General features: G+C 53.5%; 1 protein-coding gene across 1 annotated transcript in view; it reads right to left on the bottom strand.

Moving 5' to 3' along the window:
- Positions 1-25,135, bottom strand: part of RALGDS (ral guanine nucleotide dissociation stimulator) — a 56,231-nt gene extending 31,096 nt beyond the window's left edge. The window contains exon 1 of the mRNA XM_062011385.1: positions 25,010-25,135. Within this exon, the coding sequence (XP_061867369.1) occupies positions 25,010-25,030 (21 nt within the window). The 5' untranslated portion in view covers positions 25,031-25,135. The remainder of the gene's footprint in view (positions 1-25,009) is intronic.

The raw sequence follows: 25,135 nt of genomic DNA, 5'->3' as shown, positions 1-25,135 counted from the left end.
CCGCTCCGCATTGTTTGGGCTGGGGAAGCTATTCCAGTGCCTCTGTCAATGGCCAGCAAAAACCTCTTTGTGTTGGGGGTTTTTTGGCTTGGAGGAGCAGTGTTCTTCCAAACAATACTGTACAGCCGTGGCCAAGGGCCAGATTTATCTCTCGGTTACAGTGGCACAAATAACAACAAAGTGGGCGAGTGCTGCCGTGGCTCTGCTGACCCGCACGACTTTATACCTCTGGGTCCATGATTTATGCTGCTTTTCCTTCAAGTCTTGGATCCAGGAATCACATTGAGTGCTGAAGTATTATTTTGGGGTTTGTGAATATGAAAAGGTCATCCCACGAGCACCGAAACCACTTGTGTCGTTTCCTACAGTTTCGCATCTCGAGGCAAGTTTTTGGTGCCTAAAAACGTATCAACTGAGAATGAAAACGTTTCTGTGGTTAAAGGGTTGGTAAGAAGCGTATCCCACGTGCATTTACTGGTGTCTAATAATACATGAACTCGTGCTACAGATGTTTTGGGGCATTTACAAGGTTCTATTTTTCCTCTCAACTATCTCGTTTCATTTTTGCACACACTTAATTACCCACGAGCCCTCAGCCAAAGCGGTGTGAAGCATGCCAGCAGGTTCAGAAGTCATTTGGGGAGAGGCCACAGGCAGACAGACACCATCAGCCTTATTTTGGTAGGAAATAAGATTTAAAGAATGTTCTGCCCTGCTAATTGCAGGGAAAACAGCAAGAAAACATGACCTGAGCTTTGGCAGGAGTGTCAGTGACCAGAGTGAAACAAGCTGCGCCCTGAGGGTCTCATCCAGCTTCAGTGAGACTTTCTGCAGCAGCAAGGCAGTGTCCTGCCTCTGATGAGCTTCTCACAGAATCTTAAGGGTTGGAAGAGACCTTGAAAGATCATGCAGTGCAATCCCCTTGCCAGAGCAGCACCATCTAGAGCAGGGCACACAGGAACTGGTCTGGCTGGGTTGGAATGTCTCCAGAGAAGGAGCCTCCACAGCCCACCTGGGCAGCCCCTGCCAGTGCTCCCTCACCTCATCAGGGAAGAAGGGATGCAACACCAGCCAGAGCAAGCACTGAGTCATATCTTTGCAAGAGACAAACCCCTGGAGAGCTTCTCTTTCCCCTCTTCCTTGCCCCAGGGCCCTGGAAGAGATTCACTGGTTTTTATAAAGGCAAAGCTCATTTCCAGAGGCAAAAGAGCCAGGGCAGTGGGTGTGTTGAGCAACTGAGGGACTCTGGAAATCGAGGTTGGTGGAGGTCTTGGATGGAGTCTGGTGCCATGCTGCAACCAGCTGGACTGTCAGCAGCAACCTGCCCTGTGCTGACCCCAAAATAACTGGGGATGGATGAGCTGGTCCAGTGCCCTGTGCAGTGGGAAAAGGTGGAGCTGTGCTCCTGTAGCCTGTCCACCTCCTCCCCTGTGTTCCCCATATCCCTCTGCCAAATAGAAAGGGAAATCCAGGATTTTCATCTGCTTTTCATTCCTCCTTGCTCTGAACACAGGGCACTCAGCAGGGCGTGAAGGGATTAGTCTCCATCTCCCAGCCAGCTCCAGGGCTGCCCAGGAGGGACCCTGAGCAGGGGCTCCCCGACCCACGACTGCGACGCTGCCAGACCCACATCACTGCAACAGCTGCCTCATCCTGCCTCTCCCCATCCTCAGCACATCTCCCCAGAGCCCCCAGACGTGCTCCCCAGCTGCTCTGGTCGGTCAGCCAGGGGTCTAGAACTACAAACCTCTCCTTCCTCACTTGGTTACAGTTTCCCACTGGTGCTTAGTTTCCAGCATAGGAGGTAGAAGTGCTGGGGAGGGTATCCTAAGGAAAGAAAAACCCCAGACTCTCAGAGCAAAGCATGTAAGAGTCTAAAGGAAGAGAAAAGGAGGAGCAGAAAGGGGTTACTTTTAAGGTGGGTTTTTTGGGTGCTATTTCCTGGCAGGCAAGAGAGGAAGCCTTCTTGTCCTGGGCCACCACTGTTACCAGGAGCATTGCCCTGCATTTGTTTCCCTCTCATCAACAACACAGCCAAACACCACCAAGACTGTCACACAGCTCATCCCAAACTGTCACATAGCTCATCCCAAACAGCTCCTTAGTATCTCCAAGTCAAGAGCTTGATCCTGACAGCTGTTCTCTGGAGCTCACAGCTTCCAGCCCCAAACTACCAAAGCAGATGGTAACTGTCAGGGGGACAGAACTGAGAACTCTCCATTCCCAGGGCTGCCACAGGGAGCAAAGACCCAAGATACCCAGCTTCCACAGCCCCAGCATGCCCGGGGACAAGCCCAGAGTGAGTCCAGAGAAGCTGGGAGAGGAGTGAGGACACAAGGCAGAGGAGATGCCTGCATGAGTCTGCACATCAGAGGATGTATCAAAAATCAGCCACTCAGCCTTTGGATGTAAACAGCCCTTGGGGTTCATAAAGTCAAAACTTCATTTGAAGGTAAGAGGAAGTTTCTTACCATAGAGGCACAGAGGAAGAAGAGCACCTGAGATGCTGCTCATGACCAGCATTTGCATGGAGGTAATGCCTGAAAGCCTCAGCTGTGGCCCACAGTGCCAGGGCACACACTGCTGGGCAGAGCACTCCCCTCTCTCTCCAGGCACAGTGCGTGATGCCACACACATGACTCCAGGAGCCAGCAGTTAAAAATACCAAATATCACAAGTTCTGCCCAAACCAAGTCACCAGCCCAGCCTGGACATCACAGCACTGTCATATGACAGCAAATGCCTTCTCCATAGGGCTGGAGCCATCTCCTCAGGGTAAGATGGGGCCAAGCCTCTCAGTAACGTTAATGCTAAAACAACGTGACTAAAGCACTTCAGGTTCACAAGAGACAGAACCAACAGGAGCCACAGCCAGCTGTCCTCCATCAGCTGTAGTGTTTTACCACCTCACAAGCACTGAAACCAAAGACATTCTTTACATCAAAAGGGCACTCCATAGCACTGTGGTCAAACCAAGTTGTTGCAGGACAGGGTTTCTGGCAGGGTGGCTCCTCAGCATTGTTTGAAGCTCCCATGGCTACATTCAGTCCTACCTGAGTGCAGCAGCAGTGACTATCTGTGCTCAGCAGTGCTTAAGCAAAAGCATCCCCCCTCATGCACAGGGACAGAGTGAGGGTCAGGGGATCCACCAAAGCCATGTGTTGGATTTGCAGAGGTGTGGAGGTCCCTGAGGCCCGTGGGTGCTGGCTGAGCAGCCACCACACAGTGCCAGTGTGCTGACATGGGGACGCTTCAGCAACAGCACAGACCGCGAGAGCAGAGCTTGTGTCAGCGAGACGTGGTGCCATCCCCTCTGCAGAGGCAGCCACATCTGAAGGCAGGCAGGCTCCAGCTCAAGGCATTTAATTGCATGTCAAGTGCATGCAGGTCACACCTCTGCTTCAGTACTGTCACTCTTGGCTGTCTCAGCTGCAGCAGAGTCCTGGGGCTCACTGTTTGCTACTGAAGCATTGGGTAAATAGTGCCAGCTCTGTTGGAGACCCTGGATGGGAGCTGCCCAGGGCTACATTCATGCTCTGCTGTCACACTGGTGGATGTGAATGGGGTGAAACCTCTTGTTTCTCCTGTGTTTAACAGCTGACACGTGCAAAATCAAGTGGCTGTATCAATGACAGCTCCTGGGCCCAGCCCCACTGCAGGATGCAGCATGGGAAGCCATGCAGAGGAGGGAGGGAGGCAGGAGACACCCACTACCAACTCATGATCTCTGCTCAGGGAGGGCAGGATAGCCAAGGACAAAGTACCCTTGTGCTCTTGCAAAGTGGACACCAGGCAACCAACCTTTGATTGCCTGTAATATGCCAAACCAGTCAGTAAACTGGATTTGCCTTATTTGAGCACACACAGGCAGTGAGCAGCACCAGGCACCCCTCATGGCACACTCCTGCAACAGCTGCTGCTGCAGGACCTGCTCTGAGCCTCGATGCAAAGTGACAGATGACAGCAAATGGCATTTATGGGCTCTTATTGAATAGAAGGGTCAGGAGGCAGCTGCTCCCCTGCCCGCTCCCGATCTGCCGTTCACCGGGGTGCCCAGCCCCAGGGTGCCAGGATGGAGCCAACTACTGCCAGCAGCACGAGGGCCTGACTGTGCCTCTGCCCCAGCAGTGCCCAGAGCCATGAAAAATGCTCTGCTGAGTTCAAAGGCTCCTGTGGTACCATCAGGATGAAAAACAAGAGCAGAGAGTGAGAAAGCCAGAAGCACAGGAGATCCTGTTTCACTTGAGAAGGGAACACGCAAGGGGCAGAGCCTGTACCTCTCGGAGACACACGTCTACAGAGTACAAGCTGCAAGAGGAGCAAGTTACACTGCCCTCAGAGCCCAGGCAGAGAAGTTGGTGCTAAATGATGGGAAGGAAGAGTAAAGCAACAGAGAAATGCTCTAGGATGCCACCTTGAACACCAATTCATGTCCTTAGCACTTAGCTAGAGCTGGGTGTAATGCCACCAAAATCAGTAGGTCTGCCTTGCTGGACACCAGTAGAGGATGTGGCACACAGTACAGTACCCAATTCTCTTTGCAGTGTCTGCTCTGCAGCTAGTGCTGGCAAGCACAGATCCAGCCAGGCCATTTACAAAAATATATTGAAAGCAGATCAATGGGACAAGTGCTGGAAATGTCAGCTCCTTCTGCACTTGTCATACAGGGGGAATTAGCATTGCTCTAATTGCACCAATAAGTCTGTCAGGGCAGCAGTGAGAATGAGTCTAGTGATTCCTGTCCCTGCAGTGGGCAAGCACCCAGACAAGCACCCAGCATGCAGGCATATGCAAGGCAGCTGCCTGGAGATGGCATCAGTGTGACCAAACCCAATGCAGTGCCTATGCATGGGCCAAGTACAGACGCTTGGTGAGTATCACACAACTCAATCTGCAACTAGGACATTCCAGAGGTGATGGTGTTCAGGCTGTAATGACACACACTTGGGCAGGATGAACCCCTGAGCTAGGCTGTACCCCAGGGAGCTGCCTCAGACACTGGTCAAGGCTCCAGAGGTCTGCATTTTCATTTTGTTTTGGCAACCCTTGTCTGCCTGGTTGCATCAACACAGTCTGGCTAACCACTCATTTGAAGTAACCCTGATATTACTGGCCCAGCACTCCCACAGCTCCCACAGTACTCCAGTTGGTTATTTGGTTGATGAACACAGGCACATGAGGAGGTGAAGGCTCTGGATGCTTTAGTACCAGTGACCCAAATGGAGCAGCAATCCCTTTCCCCATTCCTTTCAGCCAGTATAAATTCTCAGTTATCACACCAATCATTCCTTCTCTGAAGCCTCACCAAGGGCTGGAAACAAGGACTGTTGGCACCCCAAAAGCTCCTGGGAGAGCCTTACAAAGACACGGCCTCAGCCCCCAGCCAAGCCAAAGGCACATCCAAGAGCACTCGTGGCCCCATCTGTTCACATTCACAGCTCACAGGGGTTTATCCAGCTCATGGGGCTGACACTCTCGTGGGTTAGATGCCCCTCCCTGGGACTGATAAAACCAGCACAGAGGTGCAGACATGGCAGAGGGGTTGCACACACTGCCTGGGCAGCGGCAGCCAACAGCAGACAGGCTCGAAGCTGCCCTGTGCACACACACAGCGCTGGGGGCTCAGCCCAGCCCTGCTGGGGCGGTTCCCAGGCATCCCCAGACTTCACAGTGTGCTCCTAAATTTCTGCCCTTACAGATTCAAATTCAACCTGGAAGACTTTTTCCATAGTCTCCAGTTTTCTCAAGAGAAACCAAGCAACGACTCACCCGAGGGAGAAGGAGAGTTTGGCCAGGAGCAGGGATTGAGGGATTTGTTGGTTTTGACTCTAAGCGTGGTCAGGAAACAGTCCCAGCGCTCATTTTCAGCTCCTCCCTCTCGATAACATCAACCATACACAGGCAGTGGAAAAGAAACAGCCTTTGATACCAACAGGACAGAGTTTGATTCATTGCAGGGATGTGTGCAGACACTTGGCACACGGCTCCAACCTGCCAGCGACACAAACACCCTGCTTGGTTAAAGCCTTTCTGCCCCAGATGGGCACAGGCTGGATGCTGCTGGGGTTGCAGATATTAAAGGTCTTGGGGCTGGCAGGGCTCAGTTGCCAGCATTGTGATAAGAGAATTTCATGCTGTGTAACGCACCCAGTCCCCAAATCACCCCATTGCACCTATACCCCACATGCAGCCCCCTGGGAGGGAGCTGAGCCCCACTGACCCTGCATGGGGGAAGCATCTACTTCCCATCCTTGGCAGCTCAACCTTCCAAGCCTGGCAAGGATGGGGCATTTTCAGCTTCTTTACAGTGCTGTGAACAGGACAGGCATCATCTCTGCCATGGGACATGACCATCAAGTGCTGGACTGAATCCCAAGGCTGGCTCTGATGCCCATTCAGATCCCTTCAGCCCTTGGTGTGCAGGAAGTAACACCATTCCCACGAGGATTAATTAGTTGCCATTTAAGCAGCACTCCAAAGTGATAGTGGTGCTGCAGACAGGAACAATAAAGCTGGAAATTAGTAGCTCATTACTGCTGTTCTGAAAGTTTTTCTTCTCTGTGCCAGAGGACAACATTTCACCCAGAATACCTGTGTTGCAGGCAGCTAAAACATTTGAAACTCAACTGAACAAGATCTCAAATGTGGCAGGGGATAAGCCTGTGTCCCAGCAAACCTAGGAACTAATCATTTGTTCCCATCTCCAGCTCCTCTGAGCCTGGCTCTAAGGTCAAATCAAGCTTTTATCTCCTCCTGTATTCCAGTACACTGGGAAAAAATAATATTAGAGGAATAAATTAGCATGTGAAATGTAATTTAACTAATGAGCCCACTGGAGTGGAAAATACTTGCTAACCACTTTGAAGTCAAACCTACTGCACTTACTACAATGTCACAGAGAAGAAAGGAAGGAGGCAAAGTTGAGATCACCAGGCCAAGCTCTGGAGGATGCAAGTGCTTAAGCAGGACACTGCCAATTTCACCTGGTCATTTCCCTTGTCTTCTCACTCTGTAGAGCTGTATTAAGTGTCCAACTCAGACACAGCTGTGCTGGAAGACACTAAAGCTGTGCTGCACTCCCCTCTGATTTGTTTACTGGACATTGCAACAAGAGGACACGTCCCAGGGATTTTCACTGTGACACAGGACTGGGTCTGCTGCTTGGCATTAACCTGGGACACCCCAGCCATGAGCAGCCTGCCCTGCAGGACATGGGCTCACTGGTCTCTCCTGGCCCTGCAGTTGTCACTTGCAGGGAGCAGATATTGCTAATTAAGCTGACAAAACAGTGTGCCATAAAGCTCCATCATATTAGGGAACTGCCTGGGATGCCACAAAAAGCTGTTACATCCCTTGCAACAGTCTGTTCATCGATTTCCCCATTTCCCAGATATAGAAATTACTGCTCTTTTATCAGCCAAGCTTTGGAAATCCCTACCCAAGATACCAGGAGAGGCAAAATTGGTTAATTTTGCAACTGCTGTGGCTGAATTACGAAAGGGAGGGATGGACAGCCCCACTGAAAGCTGGCAAGAAAGAGAGAGATGAGACCCTGCTCTGCCAGGTGTGCACCACCATGGTGGGGACAGCCTGAGGCAGGGTTGTTCCCTTTCCAGCTGACCACCCACTGAACATGGGCATGAGAAGCTCCTGCAGAGCTGCTCCAACACTCCCACACTTGCAAGGGGTGCAGAAGGCAGTGCTGGGCCAGGGATACCCACTGGGACACAGACAGTTTGACTGCTTCTTAGACTGGGGAGATGAGCAGGTACCTGCACAGGGGTAGGTGTGACACACCAAACCCTGCCTGGCTGGGAGGAATCTCCAGTGGTGAAAGGGGAATTTCCCTGTCGCTCCACAGACAGAAATGCCACTCAGGACTTCCCCACTGCTTCCCCATCAGCCTGTGCTTTGCAGCAGAGGGAGGTGTCAGCTCCATGGGGGCTTGGATGCTGCTACACTTCCACTTTCCAGGGATGAAAAATGGAGTGAGCACCCTCAGCCTTGAAGCACCAGCAAACAAGCATGGAAAGGGCAGAGCAGTCCCAAATCTGCCTCCTGCTCACAGGTGCTGCCAGTTGATGCAGACTCTGGGGTCTCATCCTGCTCTGCCCAATACAAGAGGGATGAAAGCAGCAGCAGAGCCTTGAGCTACCTGGTCATGGCTGGGAAATGCACACAGGTGATGTGCAGAGCCTCAGATTAAGTGGCAATGGGGATGGTGAAGACCAGGCTCCCAGACTGTCCTCAGGGCAGTTCAAGTTTCCACAGGAAACTGTCTGTACAATGGAGCTAATGACCCAGCGATGACCCAAGGGACAGGGATGCTGTGATGTGCCAGAGTACTGACTGGTGCCTCCCCCTGACACAGCTCCCAGGACTGGCTGTGACCCAGCAGTCACAAAGGGTTAGTAGGAAATGTTGCATAGCACACAACCCCCTTCTTTTCTGCAATGAAATGGGGAATAAGATTAGCAAGTGGAGCTCATTTCTTAGCAACCCAGGACAGGGCATCTCCCACACCTGGTCTCAGGCACTGCCCAGCTGAGCACAGGTCTCCAGCTCAGGTTTTCCCCTCTGCAGGGAGGGAAGCCTCTGCCTGAGTCAGGCAAACCCTGAGGATCCCCCAAACCCTGAGGATCCCCCAGCTGCAGCATGGGGCTGCAGGGAAATCCAGCCCCAGATTGCACTGCTGATCAGGAATGGATATCCTGTGAGCCTTGAGAAAGCTGCTGCTTAAAAAACAAGCCAAATGAGAACAAAGCATCCAGCCACTGGTTCACCTGCTCCATCCCATGCTCCAGCCACCTCCCAACGCCCAGCTGCCCTTCCTCCTTCCCACATATGCTGCAGGAGGCACCTGGATTTTCAGGGCACGTTTCCCACCCCTGGCACACCCTGCCAGCTCTGCAGTGGCCGTTCCAGGTATCCTCATTAGTGCAGCAACACTGTACATCTTGGCAAAGCCCTGGGGTGTTTCTAAATTCAGGAGGCTCCCTGCAAGTCCCCTGTCCCTGTAGAGACACTTGCACACTACTGAGCTGGGGCTTCCCACCCCTGCTGAGATCCAACACACCACCCTGCAGGAAAGTCCTCCCTCCCCCCCACCAAAGCTCATTTCTGTACTGTCATTTCACCTCTTTAAGCATACAGATAATGTAGGAGAGACGGTAACACTGGCCATGACATATCAATTGTTTGCCATCAAGAAAATCCAGATTTAAGGCTCCTGCAGTGATGGTACAAACACTGAACACACAGAGTAAGAACAAGGGCTTTCTCATCTCCAAAATCAAAGCAAGTTTTCTCCCCCATTTTGACAGCACCTGGATCACACCCAAACCTCTTACACAGGTGGGTCACCTACTACCCACCAGCTCTGGAAAGCATTGCCCCTATTTTGGGTTCTCCAGTAGCTTTATCACAGGATCCCTTCTAGTAGTCAGATTCATAGTGTATTTCTGAGAGGGGCAGAGTTAAGGTGACAAGAGGAGCCCTCACGAGGCATCCCCTGACACAAGCACGTTGGGAAACCTTCGCCTCAGTGCTGCAACCAACGCCAATTTTTGCATCATGGAGTGAACCCTGCACTTGGCTGCAGCTGCAGGAGTGATGCCCACACAGGGAGCAACCCAGGCAGGGCAGCACCAAGGTGTGTGGAGGCAGAGTCAAGCTCTGCAGCTGCCTCCCAGGTTTTCACACTCATCAGCCACTCCAGGGCAGCAGAGCCAGGACACACACGGCAAACACTCCCTTCTGCACTGAGCTACAACACAAGCATCTCTCCACAGAGGAAGGCTTCCTCTCTCTCTCCCAAACTCATCCTTTCATTTTGGTGCCCTGAATTTACCAAGTGCAAGATATGTTCTGCCTCAAAATACACCATTTCAGAGGGGAAACAGTCACATCTGGAGGCGGTGCCAGCTCTTGGCATCTTTAAGTTTGCCAGAAGTTCACCGCCCCCGGAGAGCCCCGGGGTGGGGTCACAGCCCCTCTCTGCCCCTCACACACCCACCCCAGCCCTGCAGCTGAAAAACGAGCTGCTGGCTCACTTGCCTTCTACTTACATCATCATCCTGCACGCTCAGGGGGATATCCAACATGCACATCTGCACAGGCTGCACCAAAGCCTTCTGCACGTTGAACAAAGGTTTTGCCTCCATCTTCCCAGGGATGGAGGGGCTGCTCATCCTCCTTCCTCTCCTCTTCCAGGAGCAGGTCCAGCCCAGGCAGCGAAACCGATTGGAGATCCCTCCCTGCTCAATTTTGTCGGCACATCTTGCCAACAGCTGCCGCTTCTGCTGCTCTAAGAGGTCTTATTTCCTTCCTTGCAAATCAAAGAGCTGCGAGGAGCTGCACCCAGAGGCTGTGTGTGTGTGTGTGTGAGCGAGTGCGCCTGTGTGTGTGCCTGTGTGTGTGGCCAGCGATGCTCCCGAGGTGGGTGAAGCAGCCCTTAGCAAGCATGCCACGGCACGCTGCCTCCCTGCTGCCTCCCCACAGCCTCTCCTTTCTTCCAGGGCAATCTCGGTGCTGGCTCCGGCTGCTGCCTCGCACTGGCGCGAGGTTTTCAGCCTCATCTGCATGCGTGGCACTCGCAAAGGCTGTGCATTGTCTCAGACACACAACAGGTCCTGCCTGCTGTTGATTTCTGATGATGATCAAACTGTGTCTGCGGCAGCTACAGCAATTCCCTCTGGCTGTTGTGGCAGGCAAACAAGCAGAGCTGGAAGGATGAGAGGGTGTGAGACAGAGTTTGAGTGATCTGGGCTGGAGCCTCCCCTTTTCTTTCCTTCTCCCATCCCTGCTTTCCATTGTCAGAGGCAGTTTCAGCTCAATGCCTTCCTATACTCCAAGGACCACAGCGAGGCTTAAATAATTCACATCCAGAGAGTGTTTGGGAACCTTGTGGCACTGAAAATGCAGCCTGGCACTAAAAGACAGCAAATACTGGTGATCATTTTGTTTGCAGGTCGATTCTGCATGGAAAGTTTAGCCCAGGTGAGTGTGGCACTAGCTAAGGACAGTATGGCACAAGTTGGGGTGGTTTTGCTACAAAGAGCATCTTCCTACAGACTTTACACCAATGCAGTAGGATGAGAATCCACATAGAGCAACATGTGTTATCACCTACATATCACACAGATCCTGCTGCTCTCACAAACAAGAATAAACCTGGGACCAAGCCTGTGATGAGCTATCTCCTCACCCTCAGCCACTGCAGAGACCAGGCCTCATAACTGGGGCAAACACCCAGCGTGTCTCTCTCCAGGGAGGACTGCAGTGGAGAAGCAGTTTGGTGTGTTCCATGGGCTGTGTCTAGCGAAAGGAGTTGCTGGGGTCAGCTGAATACCCCACTGAGGGGCCATGTGAAATGTCAGGGCCCAGTCAATAAAAAGTTCTCACTGTCTTCAAGCAGGAGCTTGTGTCCTTACCACTGCCCTCCTTGCTGGGGATGACATAAGTGGGGTGAAGAGATCCTGCTCCGGACAGGCATTTTTGAGTGGTTTGCCACAAGTGCAGTCAGCAGTGGGTGCCACTTTGGAGCTGCCCCTTGCCATGAGCAGGGCAAAGGTCTGGGATGATGCAGCCCTGTCCCAGCTTTCCCAAACCCCGAGGCCACAAGCCCAAGCCCAGCTCACAGCACTGCCGAAGAGCCCCGCTGAGCTGGGCATTCCTGCAGCATTAGGTAAGCTGGGCTTGGCAAGCCTGGCTCAGCACAGGGCCAGCACCAGCCTCACTCCCTCCTGCCTCCCTGGGGCTGGGCTGAGTCATCCACAGAGGAGGCAGAGCCAGCCCAGGCTCTGGGGTCAGCCAGGTCTCACACAGACCCTTGGTGCTGCTCACCTTGGAGCTGGGCACCTTCCCAACACGCTGGGGCAGAACGTGGCACTGCAGCGGGGACCAGCCCATCGTTTCCAGGAGAAAACCTGTCCTCACATGCTGCAGGAATGGGAGCTATTGGACAAGCCTGGAACAAGACCACATAAGGACAAACCCACCACAGAATAAATTAGAACTGGAAGTTAGACAGATTTTTTCAACCACTATGGGGCTGAGATGAGCAGCAGCAAAAGACACAGAGGGCAGCTGCCCTGGGAATGGCTTTGCAGGGGAGGAGAGGGGAGATCACAGCTACAGCACACAGACAAAGCATTTCCAGGGCCATCTCACAGCTTCTGGCTGACAGCATTTTGGCAACTGTCTGTCTCTTTCTGTGGGAGAGGGTTAGTGCCATAGCTCAGGAAACACCCTGACACGGCCAGTCCCTGTCCTTGTATGTATATGATGCCTGGTGACTCAATACAATGTGCACTGCCACAGAGGACAGTCCCACATTTCACACTGGTGTCACCAGCAATAAAATTTGCCCCTAGCATGGGCAGCACCCGCAGCTCTGGCTCCAGGAGAGGCAATTCAAACCTGTGCTTCAGCTCCAGCTCAGGTTACTCACCTTTCTGCAATAACAGATCAGTAAAGCAGAGCTTTCCACTAACAACTTTCCAGTAACAAGCTGGGCTTGGCCAGCTGGGATTGCACCTTCCAACAGGCCTAAGGGTCTGCACCAACATCCTGAGAAAGGCACAGATTTCACACCCAAGTGCTGAAGTCTCCACAAAGGCCACCATCCCCAGGAAGCCATTTACCATCCTGTTCAGAGGCTAATGTTTACTATGGGAACAGGAGTCTCTGCAAAGGTGATGTGGAGGTGCTCAGGTCTGTGGGGCTCCCCTCATGGTAACAGCAAGGGATGGATGGCTCAGCAACCTCCCACCAGCCAGCTGTAAAGATGCCAAAAGGATAACTCTTCACAAAAGCACACAGGCAGAGTGCAGAGGAAAGTAAAACAACAAGTGCAGAGTCCCAGGAGAGGTGCCAGGCAAAGCAGGAGCAGAAGAGGCTGGACAAGAGAACAGCTGCTCAGAGAACTCTCTCAAACCAACAGCAACGGGAGCAGTGGACGAGGGCTGATGGGACACAAGAGCTGCTGTGAGTGGAAGACTCTGGCCAGGGGGAAGCAGCCAGATGTTGGGAGCATTCACACAGTCCCAGAGACAGTGTGGAACACTCCTCTCTCACCCAGGGCCAACTCATGCCCGTGCACCCCTCAATCTCCCCAGGCAGCTGCACGAGTCGCTGGGGGCTGTAACGTTCAGAGCAAAGTCGCTTGGAACAGTTTCCCATTGGGAGATTTTCAGCAGAAGCACAAGGCAAAGATTCACCCAGCATCAAACCAGCTCAGACAGGACGATCCTACGCAGACTTCTGAACGACAGCCTCGTCCTACTCCTCCTCCAGTCTGGCTGGCACGAGTGGAAACAGTGCTATGATCCCTGATCCTCCAGCAACAACAGCTCAGCACCTTAAATGTACAGCTACACTCGTAACAGAAACACCATCCCCACAAGCACAGGACTCACTGGAGCCCAACAGCAGCGTGTGCCTGCCCAAGGAGTGGGGAAGCCCTGCAAGGAGTGGAACAGGAATCTCCTCCTGCTATCACCTTACCCCGGTGGCTACGTGTAGCAGACAGGGAAGCCCCAGCACAGCCACTGATGCTTCCCCATTTCATTTTGCACTGGAGCTTTATCATTTCCTGCAGAACCAGCTGAGCAGATAAAGCTCATGGAGAGACCTCCCTGCTTAACAACGATTACTGGAAAAACTCTGTTTCACTGTTTTCCAGTAACAGTCTTGACAGGAACAGGGCAACTGCAGGGCAAATAAATTGTGATCCCTATGCCAGATGCATCCTGCTTCTGACTGCTCTGCTGCTGTCTCTGGGAGAGGCTGAGTCCTGCCATGGCAAGTAAGTGCATCCATTCCTTAGGGTCTGAACAGCCTCTCCCACTCTGCAAGCACATCATTTTGGGCACACCGTGATGGACCCCATCTGACTTTCTGCACAGCAAATGCAGGTTTTGACAACACCCTCACACACAGGAGGATTAGAACCCAGCACGGCTGGGAACCTTCAGAATGCTCCAAGAACCTGTGACCAACCTCCCCCACCACGTTGGTCAAGAGACCCACAAGGACAAAGGCCCACCTACGGAAGGCTGGCTCCAATGCTTGATGCAGTCAAAGCATCAAAGACTTCCACAATATTAAAAGAAATTCCACAGGAATGACAATGGCGAGTTTGTTTTTGAAAGGAAATTGCAACTCCACGTATTGTCTGCAAGCCCAAACATCACTGCATCCTGCACAGGAATGTTGGACATGAAACACCACAAAGGTGACTGGTTTGTTTTCACTGTGTGAGGCTGATGGAAAAGCAAAGAGGAAACAAAGCACCATGACGAGCGAATGGCAAATGGAAAATCCCAACAGCTCTTCCCTTTAATACTTCACAGTAGTAGAAAGAGGAAATCTGCTTTTGCAAACACAGAAATCCCAAGCTGATGGCACACATCTGAAGAAATAGGGCCTGTGGGTAGGTTTTGAGAGGGAGACACAGGCACAGACATGAGGGTTGGTGTCTGGGGGGATTTCCAGACCATGAGCAGGTAGGATACCCGTTTCTCAGGGAAAATCAGAGGCACCTTGGAATCTAAGGTCATGGGTGCTTCTGTATAGCCCACTTCAAATCCATCTACCTCATCTCAAATCAGTCATGACAACAAACCCCATTGATTTGTGCCTGCACCCTTGTGTTTAGGCTTTTAATTGAAGAATCTGCCCTTGTTCCCTCGAAATGACTCCTGCCAGCAGCCACATCCCGTGCTGCACCTCACGCCTCTGGAAAGCCTGCCTGGCATTCAGCATCCCGAGATGAACCAATTCCCCTGCTCCCCAGAATAGATACGTATGCAAAATTAATTTGCAATCAAGCCCTTGCAAAGCAGGAGACGGCCTTTTAATAGGTGCAGAGCAGCAATTACCAATGCAAAGTGAAAGCCAACAGGCTCCAAAGGCGGGGTGGGGGAAAACTAATTAGTTTTCTTGGGATTCCTCCACACATTTGGCACTTGAGGGATTTCAATTTTCACGCTCCCCTGGGGACTGAGAGCACACCCTGGGAGCCATCATGTCCCTGTGGGGAGGGGATGGGGATGCTCCCCGCGGCCACCCCCCTGCAGGGGATGCGGCTGTGCTGGACCCGTCTCCATGGAGACGGTCACTGCAGCAACAGAGACCAGAGGTGCAGCTCATGGGGCTTTGAGAGATGCAAATGAGACCCAGGACCACGTCTCCCCTCATAGGAAAAGGACCATCAGGTACCCACACGCTTCCTTTCTGCTTCTGAGACTGTTTCTCTGCATTGGCAAGATAAAAGGGCTCTGCTGCTTGCCGTGCAGCTGCCTCATCCCGTGCTGAGAGCGTTTTATCCTGTTGACATCAGTCCCATGGGAGCTGGTAATATTGAGCTGTCACGGTGGGTACGGCACTGGGAGGGAGCTGAGCTCAAGGCTGTCATGGCAACAGTTTATTGAGTTTCCATAACCACCTTCCCCCTGGGAGATAGGGAGGGAGCAAAGCTGTGGGCACTAATGCAGCAGCCCCCAGGTGTGCAGGGCTGAGGGGCTCAGGGTGAGCAGAGCCACTCTAGGAGGGGTACCCACCACTCTGGTTGCCCCCATCATCCCTTTCTTGTTCACCCCAAAACTGATCTCAGTTTGCCCGCTAGACTGAGCCCACTTAACATCATCTTCCCACTCCCCATCCCACGTGCAGCCACTCTGTTCTGCCAGAGCAACCTGGGCAGAGCTCTCAGGCAGGGAAATCCCCAGCCTGCACAGGTTCTGGGCTCACATTGCTGGATGGCTGTATTCATGCAGCGGTGCCCAACCTCCCAGGCTGGGCATACACAGCAGGCTATGGAGCTGGGGCCTGCAGAGGTACTAGTGTGAGAAGATGCTGCAAACTGCCATATGCCCATTCCATCCCCTGCTAGCTACAAACCTGAGGAGAAGCCTCATCACCTCCCAAAACATCTTCCCATCAGGGATTTAAGAAAGACCAGGACCAAGAATAAGTTCCTAAACGTCAGCACACTCTGGCCAGCTCTAGACCATGCCCTGGCAGCACAGCTTGTCACCTCCCTGGGACTCAGCAATGCCCAGCAGCACAACCAGGTGCTTCCCACTGCAAACAAAATCTTTGCTGGAGAAGAGAAAGATGCTAGGGGAAACAGAGAGCTGCAGGTACTGGCAAGCCATGACAACACAACCATTACCAACTGTAATTTCTCCGCAGGGGAAATTCCATCTGCCAGCCAGGCCAGAGCAGCAGCCAGCTGCAGCGAGAGAGCAGGCTGGCAGCAAGGCCAGGGCACCTCTCAGGGCATATGTCTGCAGGCATCCAGGTCTGCACACAAAGAGGGAGCACACAGGGGTGATGTACAGCACAATACACTAACTGCAGCATCCATCAGTGACAGAGCATCCACTAACTCATCCAGTTGGCTAAGCCTCCAGCACTGGGCAGGGTTGATCCCTTCAGCATATTTTCCACGGCACAGCTGAAGTGTAAGCAAACCCGGGGAGGAGGTTTCTGTCTCCCCACTGCACTCATCCAAAGGACACTGTGCCGTGGAGTCTAAAACCCTCTCAATTCCTCATGCATTCTTTAGCCTACATAACACGTGGCCAAGAGGTTATCTGCATCTCCATATCACTGCTCCATGTCACTTTGTAGTCAACAAACCAGGGGCTCAGAAAGACGAGACACAGCTGTGGCAGCTTGGAGGTTTCCAGCCCTATGCACTAAGCCAAAGGCTCTCCTGATCCTTTCAGGTTTGCTTTGCAGGCTGGGAGACTTAGTTTCCACCATGTGCAGTCCCTGCTCTGCCAGCTTGTGGTTAGCCATGGGGTTGGGATACGCTTGTTGCATGGCTAGATTCCTGAAGCAGGTTGACTTTCCTGGAAGTTTCCTTCAGCTGACAGTGAAGGGCTCAAAATTGCTTCCTCTGCTGCAGGAGGGGCTGATGCCTTTTGCAAATTGCTCCCAAGAGGCACAGCCCCTGAACAAAGCAGGAGAGGCAGCACAGCCTGGATACCCTCACCCTCCAAGGACAAAGCAGAGTGGGACTGGCCAAACCCCAAAGCTATCAGCTTCAGTGGACACAGTCCAGAAAGCAAAGGCCCTTCACTGACCTCCCAGAGGGCTGTGGCCACACTTGAGCTTTCCCAGGCCTGACCTGTGGGCAATGCAGACATGCAATCTTCTATGGAGGGGGCTGCACCCCCTGGGCCCATCCTCTTACAGCTCTGCAGCCCTGCAGGGGCTGGGCTGGAAGCCTGCTGCATTTTGGGGATGGAGAGTCAAGTGCTCACTTTGCACTACACAGGTTAATGAGCCATCTTACCAACCTCTGTCTCCAGATGCTTTCTTACAGCAGCACGGAGGGTGAAGCCCCTGCAGGAACTGCAGAGTGCCTGCTCTCAGCTTTTAGTCCAAGCCACCATTTTTGGCTGGAGAAAGGAAAAGTGCCTGGGTTTCTCACACTAGCTCAGCAGCAGATGTGGGAACTGGGGAATACCAGCCAGCTCTTTGAGACACACAGCCAGCACCACAGAGCTGCACCAGCATCCTGACTGCCCACGTACTCCCAGGCACTGCATCGACCTGGAGCCTCACTGTCAGAGAAACACGCAGCTGGCACGGGTGGAAAGAGCATCCCCTGCATCTGCAGGAGGCCCCACCAGAGCAAGAGCATCCCCTGCATCTGCAGGAGGCCCCACCAGAGCAAGAGCATCCCCTGCATCTGCAGGAGGCCCCAGGGGAGCAGCACACAGCAGGGGAGGTGGTAGGTCCTCCCTCCAGCCCTCACCACCCACCCAGCACAGCCATCTAGTGACTGTGCTGCAAATCGGATGAAGCTCAGCCCTGGAGGCCCACCATTGATTTCTGTTGCCTAACGACAGGAAAGCTTTATAATCCTATTAACTAAACACCCTTTCAAGCAGCGCTGGGAACAGTGCAAAGGGGAGCTGTATGAGCAGTTAGAGCCACCCAGTGCAGCCCACAGCTCCCAGAGGTGAATTCCCCCAAAAGCAGAGCCCTGACACCCACACTGGGTGCAGGGTCAGAGGGGGCCCCTGCAGATACATCTTGGATCCTACCAAGAAACACATACTTTGGCCACAAGGCACTGGCCAGAGTGCAAAGGAGCTCAGGCTTTTCAGAGGAAAGTGGTGCACATGCAAACTTGTAAGATTTGTCCCCTGAAATATTGACAGATATCCTTGCATTTAAGTCTCCATTATCATCACCCCAGTCACACTTGTGGGTGTCTCCCAGCAAAAGATTCACTGATTTGGCCAAAATATATAAAACATTTCATGGAAGAATGTGAATTCCATTGGGGGAGAAGGATATAGTTCAGAAGATTGTTATTTGCAAGACATTTCAAATGCTTCCCTCCCCCAAACTTGGCAGCAACAGCCAGGGTCAAAAAAAATAAAGCTTGCAGAGGATGTAAAGTCCTAATTTCTCACCCAGCCCCAGGTACTCCAGAGCCACACTGCACCTCCAGACAAGGGCAGGAACCTTCCACACACCAGTGAGCTCAGAGAGCAGGCTGCTGAGCTGCACACAGGGATGGAGACTGGAGCAGTCGTGGGTACTGTGGCCAGATCTCCCCAGTGTCCCAGGAGGGGCTGTGTCACTGTGCAAAGTACAAATGCCTGGCTGATGTCTCATCCAACTAACACCCCTTAGGGTCCAGACTCCCTCCAAATGGCATGGTTGGGATGTCTGCAGTGGCTAGCCTGAGGAGGAGGGTCTGTGCTGTGGCAGGAGGGAGATAAATGCCCTTCCACCAGCAGAAATGCACCTTCCCCAGACACTGGAAACATTTACCAGTCATCTTCCCTTTCCTTTAATTAGTTATTCACACAGCATTGCAAATTGCCAAGCCTAATATTTTCCACGATGAGTTATGAATGCAGAAGCCCAGGATGTGCTCTTTGGCAAGGGACAGGACGCTGCAGCCATCCCCATCAGAGCCACATGCAGTGACAGAGCAGGAGGCTGGGCACAGCTAAACAAAACCCTTCCTCCTTTCAGTGCTTATGCCACTGGGGGCAAAATAAACTGCCCTTCATGAGCAGTGGGGAAAGAATGTGCCCAGTTCCCCCACAATAAGACAAGGCTGCAGAGTCACAAGCTCTGGCTTGCAAAGCCAGCACCCTGAGGCACGGTGCTTGCACCAGCCTCCTTATTTTGGTGCCATGGAGGCCGGCTCTGTCACCATGGAAATGCTGAATGGGAGGGTTTGAGGCCTGCTGGGACTTTCAACCTCTGCCAAGCAAAACAGGGCCCTTATAACAACCACGAGTCCTGAGTGCTTGTATGAGGAGGAGATTTGTGCTCGCCTTGGCCTGCCGGGCAATGAGGCAACTAATGTGGGACTTCTCCCAGGTGAAAAAGCCACCCAGAGCAAGGACATATCCCTGCTCCTCCAGCCTCCATGCAGGAAGAGCTCAGTCCCATCCCTCAACTGCTCCTGCCCTGGACCGGCTGCCCTGTCCCGGTGTGCACCCACCAGATCTGCCCCGCAGGCTCCCCACAGCTCAGGCAGCGGTGGTTTCTGGGGCTGCACAGCCAATGCTTTCACACACCTCAACCACCACTGCTGTGGGAAGACTTCTCCATCCCCTCCCAGCAGACTTGACCACTGGCCCTGTTCCTGGGGCTGGCCAGCCTCCTTGGAGAGGGGCTGGTGGCATCTGCTCCCCAGGGAGGCGAAGAGCTGTGACCACATAGGACAAGCAGGAAACACACGGTGGGAAATCCTTTGTGAGATGGAGACAGCAAGGCCAGAGGAGCGGGGGAGAGGAGCTGCCAAAGATTTCAAAGGGGCCTCTGTGCTGCTCTGTGAAGTGACCCTGACCTCCCCATCCCGTGCTGATGGCCAGCATGGAGCCAGGCAGGCTCCTTCGGTGCTGGCCGTGGCCTCTGCAGTGTTTGCTTCCTGCCTTCAGGCCAGGCAGGACGTTTACAGCAAGGGAGTGGGAAATAGACTGGGACTGCAAGGAGGAGGAAAGATACAAAGGAACAGCGGATGTCCTGAGGAACCCGTGAGGGTGCAAGTCAGACACAGCTTCCAGGGTAATGCCAACCAGCATGTGCCTTCAAGGAGGCTGGGAGCAGGTTAACACCACGAATCCCAGGCAGAGGGAGAGCATCACCTCTCAGCTGTGCCAGCAGCCTGTGCCCCAGCTGCACATCCCCTCCTCTGCTAATGCCAGGAATGCTGCTCCAGTCACACAACTAACTAGTCCCTCCCAACAGCCACGGTCAGCCTACAGCAGAAAATATCTACACCACACCTCACTCATTTTCTCTCACTCCTCCTCTCTTTCTTTTCCAAACCATACAGGGAAGCATTAAGCCTTATCTGAGATGTCTTGACATCCCAGAGCTCTGGCACCACATCTGAAGCCTCTCTGATTTTCTCCAGATCCTACACTGAGTCAGGACAGACCAAGGGAGGGTTTCTCCACCCTGTCTGAGCTGCAGCATGCGAGCAACCTGTGGGGCAGCACCTTGCCCCTTCCTTCACCCCCACCCCCCTCATCCTGCCTCTTTCCTTCCTTCCCCTGTCTTTGAAATCTCTCTCTAGGCAGGGTGGTAAAGGACACTATTAGAGCTACAAGTACTTCAGAGAGTACAGAATACTTGCCAGCCCCACACAGGTTGGCAGGAGCCTGTGGGACCACGTTGATGCACAGCTCAGTGAACCTGGGAGCAGCGGGGGGGCTGTAAACCTTTGCAGTGGATGGACTCCCGCTGTGCCCCTGGGCCCTGAGGGAGCAGGAACTGTGTCCTGGCAGCCTGTGATTCCCCTGCACGCCGCCACCTTTGACGTCAGCTCATGTCTACAAACATTGTCTTTGACTCGAGGCCAACACTTGCAGTGCAGGGACACAGGAGTGGAGAGCACGAGTACCCGCAGCCAGCCTGCTCCAGAGCGCAGCGGGCTGAGGGTGACCCTGCAGGCACACCCACGGTGATTTGAGAGCCAAAGGCCCCAAGAAATGAGGTTATTTAAAATGGAAATCCCCAGGGTAAACAGATGGGTGAACCTTCACTACAGGTCACGCAGGCTGGACTCTGGCAGACCCAGCGGGAAAACCCGCCAACATCTGGAGGCTGCGGCCCTGCCAGCACATCCTGCAGCAGCCAGGGCTGGCTCCAGGCACAGCAAACTGGGTATTTGGGAGGGAGCTCAGCACCCAAACAGCTGCTTGCCAGCACTGCTGTGGCTGCTCATGAACCCCCAGCGCTGCTCCAGCCTCTAGGGCAACACCACAGTGTGCTCAACCACACTGCCCCATGAACACTGGGACATACTACTATCCCAACACTACCAGCACAGACCTGGCTCCCCAGAAAGCAACAAATGCACCTCTGCCAGCTACTGCTGATGGAATGGTCACACGTTTCCCTGCTGTTTACAGAGCACTAAGAAAAGCTGGGGGATGGGTTGACTGGTGACAGTGGGAACAAGCACAAAAGGGAGCTCTGAATCGAGGCTTTCTTTTTACAGGAGGAACACATGATTGACGCGGCCTTGCTGAGGGCTCACAGCAGGCCCACAGTGGCTTTGGACTTGAGGTCTCCAAGGATGGAGCTGGCTCATATTACTCATCACTAAGAAGCCAAACACAGCTCCTCCTCGGTGAGGAGACACAAACACCAAGCTCGGCTGAGCAGATCTGCTCCCCGCAGCGGAGCCCAGCGCGGCGGGCGCCTGCCATGGGGCCACTGCCCTTTCTCAGCAGCGATGAAGGCAAAACGCGGTAATTCATATGGAAAACAACAGTGCCACCTGGTGCACAGCCCCGCCGGGCCTCAGCCGCCGGCCAGCCCGCACACGGCATTGGCAGAGGCTCCCACAGCTCCCACCGCTCACAACAGCACGCCAAGCGCAGCCCCAGCCTTGGCTGGGTGGCAGCAGCGAGCAGCGCTGCAGGGGGAAGGCAATGCTGCGGCTGAATGACTGGGAACAGCCTCTGGTCTGCATGGAAGAGCCAAGGGCAGACCCCAAAGGTGAAGCACATCTTGCAGGGAAGAAGCAAACAGCCCCCTAACACTCACCAAGCCTTGGCAAGCTAGCTCACACCACGCTTTGCATCACACAAGCATCCCCTTTGCAGAGAAATCCCATATTCTGGCACCACACAATCCAACATGGACTTTGTCAGTTTGATATCCTGGAGAAACTCCAGGTAGTGGAGATGCCTGAGAGCAAGGTCAGCCTGAGCGAGCCAAAAGCAGTTTCTCTGCACCCCCAGGCCAGCAGCTGTGGGCAGTTGCCCATTAGCCACCCTGGCTCCACAAGTGATGGCAGTTTGGTGGCAGGTGAAGCAGTTTCTCTGCATGCACTGCCTGGGAAGAAGCATGCTGGCATCCTCTATGAGACACGTGTTGCTATAGCAATGAGAAAGGTATCAGAAGCAAAGCCAGCATGGATGGATAGTGCAGATTGCTTTTAAGACTAGCACACCAGATCAGGATCCCTGCTTCTCAAGGTGCAGTAGCCAGGCACTATATAGGGAATGTCACAATGAGGAACTGGAAAACACAACCCCAGAGATGCCCAGAATAAACAACATTCTGACAAGCCTTGCCTTTCTTCACATAAACAGTCATCTCAAAGCAAACTGATCCCAATGACAATCAACTGCACTGAGCTACAGGATGTCAAATCAATCATTACAGTATCCCAGATATTTATTCTAGAGCCTGCAGCAGTCGCTGCACCCTCTGTTCCTGTCTGATCAGCCCTATCTGCAGGCACATGCACACAGGCATGAGTGGGAGCTCCAGATGGAGCAGCTGAACCACGCTGAGGAGGGACTCTGCATCTCTCCACCCGCTTCCTCCCAGACCTTGCTGCCAGCTGGACTCCCGCTTGCTGTCACTTGTTGCCAACTTGCCCTCCTACCCATGGCAGAGCAGCACTGAGAGTTAACTGCCAGCCACTGGAGTCACTTCAGACACAGCTCCCTTCTCTGCCTCAGAGCAGATGACAGAGACACAAACAAATGCAGCTCCAGCCTTGCTTGCCTGCACTCAAGTACTCTGCGTGCTGCCCTCAGCCAGCCCCAAGGCTGCTTGTCCACCATCTGCTCCCTCCTCCAGCCCAAATGGCCAGGAAAGGAGAGACAGGACAAGTCTGCAGCTCTGGGAGCTTGGCTCAGGATGGAAGCCAGCTTCTGACCCAGCTCACATGCAGGTTTCAGTATGAAAGGCTGAACTTCACCCTTGCCCATGAACCTTTGCTTGCACATGTCATGACACCCCAAACAACACACCTGCAGCAACTAGACCAGAGGTGAAAAAAGACCCCACCTCCTTGTTTGCACAGCTTATTTACTTTATAGCACTCAGTTTTCCCAGTTGTTTGTGTGGGTCTTTCCCTTAGCAACCAGGGAGGGAAACATTTCTGAGGCACGAAAAACGTAGCAGAACAGTCGTAAGAACTGGCAGGGTGCGGCTGCGGGTGCAGCTGGAAATTCCTCCTAACTGGGAGCCAGAAATGACGGGACTTTGATGAGCTGCACCCCTCAAAGTGGCTCATCCTCTTCAAACAGCACATGCAGACAGAATCAGGACTTCTAACCTGTGCTCTCCACCACAACACCCACCATGCAGCATCCCAGGCTTGTAACAAACACCCCTACGTGCCTCAGTTTACCTGTATATAAAATGGAGGCAAACATGAAAGTGATGGGAAGGCTAAAGCTGAGACTTTAACACAAAGCACTGCACAGGGGTGCAACGTGCATTCCCCAACATGGAAGAGAGACTGAGCTCTGGACATCTAGACAGCTTTACAAGCTGTAACTTTCTGTATCTCCCAGCGTGACTCTTTGCCCCAGTCCACAGCCACTGTCTTGTTCTTGCCTCTTGGCAGGGTCAGGATCCAAACCTTTGAATTTTGGTTGCCAATCCCCTTTTCCCAAAGGATGTGCCCAACCCCGTGTGCATGCATGTTGGCACTAGCTCCTGCCTCACACCCTTACCCCCAACACAGCTCATTTACCTTTTGTTTATGGGGCTGGCTCAAGGCAAATGAGGCTGAGACCAAACGGGCCCACTGGGTGCAGGAGGCAGCTCTGGTATGCACATTTTCCAGTCCAAAATGGTTCCCAGTCCACTTTTCCATCACAGCATCAGCCCTTCCCTTATTCATGTATTCCCAGAAGCCATCACTGCCCACTTACCTTCCCACCACCCCCACAAGGCACAGATCCCTCTTCCCTTCCCAGGGCTAGGGAGAGGAACATAAGAAAGGGAATAGAAAGCATAAAGTCAGAGGAGTATCAGTATCAGAGAGCCCCATTCTGATGAGACTCCCCAAATTTCACACCTTTGCTTCACCTTCCCCAGCCCCAAAAGCACCAATGGGTTTGTGAACGTGGAACTTCTGTCCACCTCAGCTCAATTTAGCTTCATTTAGCCTCGTAAACACACCAGACAGAGGCAGGCGACCTCCTGGTGCCCCTTGGCCTATGCACTGCCCGGAGAGCTGCAGCTCTGGCTTGTTGGCACAGCCTTGCAGCCTGCCAGCTGCCACACAGCTCAGAAGGGCTGCAGCATCACACCGGCAGCTCGACCCTGTCCCAAACCATCTTGCTTTCGTTCTCAAGCCTTACACTGGCTACACTTATCCATCACACTGATAAAAAGCAAAAAAACCCACCAAACCCCACAAAAAAATTCTGCACCCCCTGCCAAGGCTCCTGCTCCTGTGCCCAAGCTCCCGCTGCAGAGCTGGGGTCAGCACTGCTGGCACGTACGGTGTCCCCTACGCCTGCGGGCTGCACGGCACCTGCACCTACAGAAAACCACCGGCAGAGCCGCTCCGCTGCCTGGCGCCGCACACGCACTAGTCACCCGTGGCGGACACGCGTGGGCCGCCGGCAGCCCTCCCTAGCCGGGGTGCCGAAGGGGACCGAACCCGGCCGCCCCCCTCTCCGGCGCACCGGAGCTCGGAGGGATGGAGGAAAGCGCACCGACAAAACAAAGCCGGCCGCGGAAACGCACAACTCACCTGAGTGTCGATCATCATCATGCCCCGCGCATAGCTCCCGCCGGCCGCGCAGGCAGAGCCGCTGGCCCCCGCTCCGGGGCTCCGCGGGGCCGGGCTCACTCAGCGCCGCTCCGGGGCTCCGCGGGG

The sequence above is a fragment of the Colius striatus genome, chromosome 19 (genome assembly GCF_028858725.1).
Source record: "Colius striatus isolate bColStr4 chromosome 19, bColStr4.1.hap1, whole genome shotgun sequence".
NCBI lineage: Eukaryota > Metazoa > Chordata > Aves > Coliiformes > Coliidae > Colius > Colius striatus.
Note: the sequence above shows the minus strand (reverse complement) of the source record. Positions and strands in the feature narration are given on the sequence as shown.